Source organism: Drosophila ananassae, chromosome 3R, assembly GCF_017639315.1.
Source record: "Drosophila ananassae strain 14024-0371.13 chromosome 3R, ASM1763931v2, whole genome shotgun sequence".
Lineage (NCBI taxonomy): Eukaryota > Metazoa > Arthropoda > Insecta > Diptera > Drosophilidae > Drosophila > Drosophila ananassae.
The window spans coordinates 21,287,919-21,297,673 of record NC_057930.1 but is presented as its reverse complement, the minus strand read 5'-3'; the positions used below and the strand labels follow the sequence as shown (position 1 = coordinate 21,297,673).

Sequence of the window (9,755 nt, the reverse complement as noted above, 5' to 3'; positions counted from 1 at the left end):
AGGGTAGTGACTGTGGGGCAGGAAATAAGCCACATCCTTTGGGGCAAGGAGAGAACCTGCCTTAACTGCCGACAATTGCGACAAAACCTGATCGGAAATGATGGATTTCCGGAAATGGGGAAGCAAGAAATAAGCAACAAATTTTCCAAGGAAAATGGCTAAACGGACAGCACTTGTGACGTTGCGCATACGCCGCGTGTGTCACGCGTTGGCATGTAAATTTATACACACCCCCCTGTCCCCTGAAAGACTGCTAATGACATGAACAGGGGACGCCACGAAGCCAATGCCGGAGCGCGAATGTGGACGCGAACATGGACTTGGCGGCGGTATGCAAATCAGTTTACTGCGGCGACGGCAATGATGGCCGCCACTCAATTATGCGCCGCACAGGAACGACTTTCGTTGCCTACTTTCGGGCACCCACTAAAAAACATCAGGAAAACAGTGGAAGGCCTGCCTTCCTGCCGGCCCAAGGAAAAGAAACGCTGGGAAAATCTCTTTTGGATTTCCATGGCTCTTATTTTGAACCGGCAGCTGGTGGCCTTAGATTTTCCCAAACAGCAAGGGTGGCGACTACCCACTGAATTGATGGGAAACCCATTTCAATTTGTACCACCTCGAATCCCCTTTATTTTCCATTTTTTTTTTTGGGTTCGTCAAAAGGTAAAGCCTTGGCAACCCTTCTGGCCCCGTTGGGAAATACGTCAAAGAGTTTTCGGGGGCCAACAGGTGTTCCAATTGTTTCGTGCCGACGGTATTTTTAGTTTCGAAAGGCTCATTAAATTTTTAATTAGCGGAATTAGTGGAATGTGTTGCACGAACACCAAGGGACTCTTGATGGATCCGTGGCATTCTAATTGTGTGTGAAGGCAGCCGGTTCTACTCCATTATTGATGTCAGTTCGGAGTACTTTCGGAAGCGGGGAATAGTTCTCTTTATGTCCGTTTACAGGTGGCAGGTGGTTCATTATGAAACTAAACTCTATCCTTGATGTCCTAAAATAGTCAAGGTCTGGTTTTATGTCACATCACATACTCGTATATTAACCTGTCTAATTAACATATTAATGGGTGGCCAGGGAAACAGGAGCTTTATAAATAACCGGAAATTACTATGCGTGTTACTGGGCTAATAGCATTACTTTTTTTTTTAGCGGAAACAATGGTATTAGGCGATATTAAATGGTTTAGTTAATCACGAGGCTCAAAAGGCTGGCCCTAGATGGAAGTAATTTGCCTTTAATAAATATGCTAATTGTCAGGCATAGTTCTCGTGATAAATGATTGTCGTAATTTATGCATAAGGATCAACATATCCCTTTCAAACCATAATTTTATTTAACTTGAATGCTTTTTAACATTTTAATAGATTATTACCAATCACTGGGAGTGTGTGGTTCTTCATTTTCCCTCATCGGGTCCATGCACGCCGCCTCACACTCTGCTTGGGTTACGAATATAACCCTTCCAAAGACAAAGTCATAATGGTAGGAATGGCATTCGTTTTTCAAGGGATTGAAGGCATAAGCTGTGCCTACTTTGGGGAGCCCAAAGAGTATACCATTGGGTGAATTGTCCATAGTACAGCGGTCTGTAAAAAAAGAGCATTATTTATCTGACTAGTTAAATGTTTCGTAATACTTACAGTCCTTACTTTCCCCTATCATAGAAATAAAATCAAGAAAATAACAAAAAATTTTATATTATTATCTATAGATTTCCTATATTTCCTATAATACTTACATTTTGCCTCTACCACAACAATAAGTAGAATCATTGAACAAATCACAGCAAAAGACTTCATTTTTAAGATTTTTAAGGATACGATCGAAATAGTTGTAGTTTCCTATTCAAAGCTGTTGCAGTTTTAAACTGAATATTTGGCCTCACACTTTGCAGTATTTATAGTAGCCTAAAATTTTGTTCTAATCATAATTTAGACTAATTTATTGCATTTACTTTCATACAATGGGGTTATGAAAAACCCTAAACCTGGTTTTTTAAATGTTTGTAATAAAAATAAAGGCAAGACATTGGAAATAAACTTATATATTTAGATTTGGTTTTTGTTTAATTTTTGTATCATTATTTTTAATAATTATGGAAGCTACGAGTGCTGTTGATAGTTGAAAATTCCAATTTTTTCCTTCATAGAGATTTATTTAATGATAATCATAGTACTCTTATTTATGACTTTAATATAGCTTAAAAATATAAAGTGATGTTACTATATGGGTTAAATTACTAAGTTTATCAAAAATGTATAATTATGCTGATTTAGAAAACTCGTTTTACCTGGCAACCTTCATTGGGTAAAAGTGTAAAAATAATTGCATCAAATGTGAGCTTTATTTTCCTATTCAGCCCCAGTTCATTATTGAAAAATGTAGCAAAAAAAGTGCAGATTATGCAATGGGTGCAAACAATTAATTATAGATAGTCATTATGCCACTCATTGCGTAGTTTGCTTTAATTTGATTTTTTTCGAGCAACCTTTGTCGCAGAGAAACTTTTTGTTCGGGTTTATAATTGATTTTGTGGGACACACAAAAGCGATGGGCAAATTATTTATGAAAATGCTTGCCGCTATAGAAATCTAATAACAATAACATTGCTGATTAAGCATTAATCAAAGCCAGCTGGGGAGAGCAAGAGCAAGAGCATAAGCAGCAAAAAACATAAACAACAGGCTAAAAGAAAACAAAGAAGAAACAGAAGACAATAGGCAATAAGCAGTAAGTAGCAAGCCATCGGAGAAAAGGGAAAGTGATATATCTATGAATCTATTGACGCTCCCGCCAGATCTCGCAGCTAACGGTATTGGTATCGACAATGCAAAATTTATGGAACTTGGCCAAAAGTTCGATGCACGCCTTAATATGGAAAAGGCTTGGCCAGCGATATGGATTTTTAATTTGGCCTTTGAAAAGCAATAAAACAGCAGCAGAAACCCAAAGCATATATTTAGTTGTTTGTCAACTGATAAGCGGCTACTGATAAGAGACATTTTCCTCCCCACCTCCCACCACCACAGACAGAGAGAGAGAAGCCCATGAGAGAAAAGCTCTGGAGAAAGCTTTTCTTTGAATCGGCCTTGGCATTGGTTCGGGCCCGAAGCTGAACAGCTGATCCGACCTGGCCAGATGTCGGAGTTGGCCAAAACGCCGTCAAATCAGTTGGTCGGCGTAGTCCAACGCGAGAGGTACGTTCGGTCGGGAAAATTGGAAAATCGGTGCGGAAAACTATATCGGCTGTTATCCGATTTTGTGCTGTGACAAATGGGATTATTTTTGGACAATTGTGAAATTAAGTCAGCCAAGAAATAAGCTTATTCATTGTGACCAAAAATCCAAAAGCTATAACTGTTCTAAAATATAATAGAACTCTTTAATAAATTTTGACAAATTAAAAAAACTGAAAATTTAATACTTGCACTTTTTTTCATCGATTGACACACATTTGATGATAACAAATAGCAAAACTTAAATAAATCAACCGAAAATAATGTCAACGAAATCGATGGCATCCAATTGCAGCTGTAGCCTGTTGCGGCTGTGCCTGTTCGTGTTGCTGATACTGCCGGCAGCATTGCAGGCAATTCGAATCCCCAAGAACAGCAGCAGCAACAATGTAGCAACAGCATCGACATCGGCAACATCTGCTGACAACAATGCCAAGGCTGGTAGCAAATATGGTGAGTCCTACAAAGTGGAGAATACATGCAGGCAGTTGCAGGGCCTCCTGGAAGTGGCAGATAGTTAAGTTGCACAGAAAAAATAAACATTTTTACAAAGTTATACCCAAAAAATTATAATTTTAAAACCATAAATAGACTAAAATATTTAACAAAAATAAAATCTGGTTAAAAATTAAAGAATATCATATTTTATTTCATATTAAAATATAAACAAACTTTTATTTTCTGTGCAAGTTTCCCTGTTTACCTCTGTCGGAGTTGCAGTTGCATTTGGAGCCTGGCTAATTGCATTTGGTCACGATCGGGGCACTTTTTTCCCTGAACCTAGTTATGTTCCTTTGGGCCATTTTCCCTATGTCTGCCCTTGGTAGCGAAATTGTTCACGCTATGGCAAACGAAAGACTCAGACAACGAACTTGTTTTTTTGCGCTACCTCCCATTCTATGCCAATCATGTGGGCACGAGGGAAATGTGCCGACATTTCCTTTTGGCCGCTAAAAAGAGGCTCTGCCACGCCCCTGGAGCCACAGAACGGAAATTGCCCAGAGATTTGAGATGAAGAGCAAAAGTGTCATTAGGCCGTGGCAAAATGCTGGTAATTCCATCATACAAAACACACGCTTTCTAATCGAATTAGTCAAAGCGCAGCAATTACATCACCAGCGGTGACAGATCAAGATTGATCTGGCCAGATTAAATGCAATTTGTGCCGCAATCTTTTATTATGGAACGTTCCGGCCCGGACTCTGGTCATCTGGTCATACATCTGAATTAGAGGGTATGGAAAATTATCGTCAAGATAATGTATAGTTTATGAAATATGTTATATTTATGTAATTGATGATAAACCTGGTGTGATCTCTTCTCCATTTCCTTCCTGCCTTACATAACCTGCCATGACACCTCACAAAGCACGGCATATCCCAAAATAAAATGCCAAGTCATCGACAGGCTTCCCAAGACTGCAACCGTTGGCTTAAAAATGTACATTAATCATACCCATGGACTGGCTGATGCTGCAAGTGAAGTAAACTCCAAAGATTGCAGACTTGTCATCCACCATGGCATTTTTTAATCAGTTTTTTCCTGATATTTTGGTTCCACTAATGTCAGTTCTATAATGGCATCTCTGTAGCCCCGATGTCAGAATTTGTGCCATGGCAGAATTTTCACTTTTCCATGTTCTGTGTGTGAAATTCGCCTAAAAATGTTGCCTGCACAAAATCGGTGTCAATGATTTCAACATGGGAAAAGCAGGCAACACGAAGAAGCTGCAACATCAGGCAGCAATGGCAGCATACACAACAAATCTTCAGCCGAGTGAAGCAGACTGCGGCTGAAATGGCATTTCTAATTGCAGATTATGCAAGGTTCTACCAGAAGGCTTACCAGAAGTCGCCAAAGCTGGCCGGCTTGGGAAATTGTCTGGAAATCGGGGCTAAGTGGGTTCGCAAAATTGTAAATTGGTGGGGTTTCGTTGCCGAGATTAATGGGAAATTGATCAGGGCTTGAGTTCACTTGTAGCTGGTGGAATTTAAAACAAGAGAGAAATGGGAATTGTATAGTTTCTATTTCTCAGAAAGCTTTAGATGTTGTATGCTTAGATACAATATTATAATTATTATATTTGTTAATGATGCGAAGTCGCCAAAACCAGATTTGCGTCTTCTTACCACGACTCTTAAAAGTTAAATTTCTTTTTTATTATTAACAAGAAAACTATCTCAAATGCCATTTGAATTGTACCTGTTTTCGTGATGACTTATAGCCAGTCCGGAGCCCAAAGTAAACAAGATTTTGTAAGAACTATCTGGCCTTTAGTTTAATGCCTCTTCAGTGCAATCTCTTCAAAGTATTTTAAATCAAAGACAAGTCTCTGCTCCAGCTTTAACCAGAAGTTCTTGAAGTTGAAGCCCCTAACCCATTACCTGCCCAGCATCACAGTCAGTCTAGTTTTTATTCCGCCTTAACCGCCAGCTCCCCTTGGCTAATTCACGTCACACTTTGAGTCAGATTCTCCATCACTGGCAGCATTAAATGAGTGGCGTGGTAGAAAAAAGCGCAACAGCACACTTCTTTAGGCCTGACTCGAGATCTTCAGATCAGAGCTGGCAGTGGGAACAGCCAACCACTTAGTGTTGGCCACAAAAAAGAAACAACAAAGCGACCAAATGAAACAGAACCAATCCAAAAGCGTGTCTGACTTTGGCGGGAAACGAGTTCTTTGCCACCGAACTTACTCCAGTAGTAACTATGGTAGCTGATTTGCATGCAAGCCACATGCCCCAAGTGCAACTGCCTCCGACTTCGACTTCGACTCTGACTCCGACTACGACTCCCGACTCCGCCACAAATCTTTGCTATAACCCCGTTTTCCCGTTTGTGCCCATGCTCATGTCATGCCTTGGTAACCTTCGATAGAGATACGCGGCGTTGCCGGTGAACCAAATTACAGATCGGTGAATCTGACCTGGGAAGTTGAATTCGTGCCGGCGGCCCATGACACAGATTCGAGCTCTACCAACACCGATTCCCACTCCAAATCGGGATCCAGCTCCACCACGGGCCAGGTGAATGTGACAAATATGAGCGTCGATGTGGAACCGCCCCGGGCTTTTCAGATCTTCTACTGTGAAATGCAGAACTACGGTCCCCAGCGGTGTCGCGTCAAATTGGTGAACGGAACTGCTGCTGCAGTGTCCCAGGAGGAAAGCCAGAACGAGGAAGAGAATCAGGAGTTACACGATCCCTTAAGGTAAGTGGTCTTTCCAATTAAGGAAAGTGAATTTTAAAAAGGCATTCCTCATTAAAATTACATTACTTCTTCGAATGTAGTCCACAGATCCAGCACTTTGCCACTGCCGTGGATAACCTGCGGATGGCCACCAGATACAGTTTCCACATCCGCCCGGCGGCTCAAAGACGCCTACAGGCGAGCGGTACCCGAAGCTCCAATGCCCGTTCCGAGTTCCATGACGAAAATGAAATCGAAAGTGGATCCGGCCACCTGCCAGGCCAGAGCATAATCATTCCCACCAAAGGCTGTGAGTAAACAAGATTAAGGTTCTTCTTTTTTCAAATAATCTTCTTTTTTTATAATTAAGTATTGTCTTTCTTTGAAAGTTAATATCCCACAAAAAATTAGTTTATCTTAAACGTTAATACTTCCGCGATTAAGCAAACCTAATGCCTACTTAAAAAAGAAAGTGTATCGATTTGAAACTGAATTTGGAAAAGAGGTCGAAATGATTTTGTATTCAGGTCGTCGTGACTTTTTTTCCAAAGAAGACTTTTGGTCAGACGTTGTCCATAAATCTGCTTTACATTTTCCAATGCCATGGAATATATTTGTTTTGTTTGCAAATAGGTAGTTTTTCCAAACAAAAGAAGGTAAAATTTTTCATCTGTTCTCTGTAGTCTCCGCGCATGCCACCCAATGCCTGCCACATGCCTCAGAAATTGAGGTGGAAACGGGTCCATACTTTGGAGGTCGCATTGTTGTCGATGGTGGCAACTGCGGGGTCAAAGGTGATCCCAGTGACTCTGCCGATAAGTATACGATGAGAATCGATCATAAAGAATGCGGCAGTTTGGTGAAGCCAGAAACGAACACGGTGGAGACATTCATTACGGTGCAGGAGAACTTGGGGATCTTTACACACAGCACGCGACGGTGAGAATTTTTAATCTCTAAATAAAGTTAATATCAAACTTTTACATTTAAAATCTTTAAACCTATACATTTCTCTACAGCTTTGTTGTAGTTTGCAGCTATCAGTCTGGAATGCAGACCGTCCGCGCCAGCTTCACTGTGCCTGGCAAGAACGGAGTGGCCGCCGCCTACGAACCCAACGATCCCTTCGAGCCCGACGATGACCAACGACTGGGCAGGGAACTCCGCCAGATGCGCTACGTCAACAAAAGCGAACTGGTGCTCCGGGAGCCGAATTCCCAGCCGGAAGCCGAGTCCGTGGAAGAAGCAGCTGTGGTGCAGGAAACTCAACCGCCAAGTACTGAGCAGACTGCCACACTCCGGGGACAGGGCCGAGCTCTGAACCTCAATGAAGTGCAGCACAATGTGGCCGTGGCCGTTGCCGAGGACGAGGAGCCGGCGGAGGGCAACCATCTAGAGCCGGTGGTGGGCACCAAGTACGCCAAACTGGTTGTGGACCAGGCCCACAGTTCATGGATGCCGCTGGAGGCGGGTTCGCCACCGCTCGGTGGCGACAACGAGGATGAAGGTAAGTTACCCACAATCGTGATTCCTTTATTGGCCATTATTTGGGCACTTGGAAAAATCACTATAACTTCTTTTTGTTCAAAATAGTGAGACTTCTGTGTATTTTTCTCTCTGTGCAGCTATCCTGCGTTATATTGGCTCCCATCTGAGCAGCGTGCTGGTAACCGTTTCGCTATCTGTGATAATCATCAGCATTTGCATCGTATTGCTGCAACGCCAGCGGATCCGCTCGCCCCACCGCAGCGGCGCCCCCTCCATGGCCAACCACCTGCCGCACAAGACGCTGCCGCGTGCTCTGCAGCATCAGCAGTATCAATGCACCTTGTAGGTGGACCTCCCCCTGAGCCTTCTGAGCCTTCTGATCCACCACCACCACCTGCTGCTCCTCTGGTTGCCCAATTTCCCAGCTATGCCCACTTGTCTTGCTGAATGTTAGGAAACAGAAAAAAAAGCTACAGAAACCTTCGTTTAGTTGAAGATGACTGCGCATAGCCATGTCCCCGCCTCCAATTGCAGTTCTTAAAACTGAAATGCAACGGTACCAGCGAGATCAACATCCTCAAAAAAAAATTTACATAATTGTGAACTCGTCTTTTTTTTGGCTCTGGCCGGAGCTTTAACTTTGTGTGCAATCCGCCAAGAAAAATGCGGAAAAAATCATAAAAATTATGAGGGAGGTCAAGCGGACAGAGCAACTTCTCATAGAGCGAGATTAGATTAAGATTAAGATAAATTAAGATTTTTGTAAATTATTTAAACAATTATTTATACCCAGAAAATATACTATTTATACAAATATTTTTTAGATAATAATATTATGAGTTTTCTTTGGTGAGAAATTTTAAAAGGTGAGTTTTAGGAAGTTAGAGGTTTATCTTTTCCAGCTTCCGGTTTTTCATAAAGTTTATATTTCTAAACATCTCATAAATAAATCCATACCACTTCCGTTCTTTATAAAAATCCCAAAAGAAAGTCAATGAATAGGCCAATTTCCAAAGATAGCCGTTCATAATCAACTCCACCGACAATTCAAACTTCCGTTGGCATAAGCTTGCCAAAAATTTCATTTTTTAAAGCCATTATTCTCTACTAGCTGTCTGTCATCAGACTATTATTTTCAGCTATAGGTTCTTAATGATTTAATCAAGAAAACAAATGCGTCGCTTCCTTCTATTCTTTGTAACTTTTTTTTGTTAGAAGCTTTTTGTCGTAAAATAAAATTACGAAATTATGTTAAGACGTTGTCTGGGCAGACGGCGATTTGCATGAAAGTGGCACAAGCACAAAGAGTTGTCAACTCAACTCCTCACGTTTATGGTTCTCCACCTGGCGGAGAACCTCTTCTGAACCCTGAACGGAAGCCAGCAGATAAAACACAAGAAACCGACAAAAGACATAAAACTTACAAGCGATTGCAGTTTGGGGGGTTTGCCTCGTTATTGTTGGGCCTGAAGTTGCCCAACATGGGGACTTCCAAGACCGAAGACCAAGACCATGGCCAAGACCCAGTCTGAAGCCCAAAATGAAACTTCATTCGGTTGGGACATGCCCGCGGTGAAACGCCAGCGAAAGGCGTTCTGAAAAACTTTCTGATTGAAGTGCCTGGACTTGGGTCTCGTTGAATTTTGCATAGAAAAGCCATTAGGTTGGATTTTCATCATCATCATCAGCATCAGATACAAAAGGTTTGTCTGGGCTTTTGTTTGTCCGTTTTGCTGGGGAGCTGGTATTATTAGAACACAAAAACCAAGTAAGCGTTAAGATCGCGCGCAAAAAATAAAAGAAGACAAAAAATAACAAAAAAAACAAAACATAA

At 41.7% G+C, this 9,755-nt stretch overlaps 1 protein-coding gene across 1 annotated transcript; it reads left to right on the top strand.

Moving 5' to 3' along the window:
* Nucleotides 1-3,168: 3,168 nt before the first annotated feature.
* LOC6498185 lies at nucleotides 3,169-8,752 on the top strand. The gene is made up of 6 exons (XM_001962216.4): nucleotides 3,169-3,696; nucleotides 6,121-6,454; nucleotides 6,535-6,743; nucleotides 7,117-7,372; nucleotides 7,453-7,940; nucleotides 8,059-8,752. Exons 1-6 carry the CDS (start codon nucleotides 3,507-3,509, stop codon nucleotides 8,265-8,267), a joined length of 1,686 nt encoding a protein of 561 aa, XP_001962252.1. The 5' UTR covers nucleotides 3,169-3,506; the 3' UTR covers nucleotides 8,268-8,752.
* The last annotated feature ends 1,003 nt before the right edge of the window (nucleotides 8,753-9,755 follow it).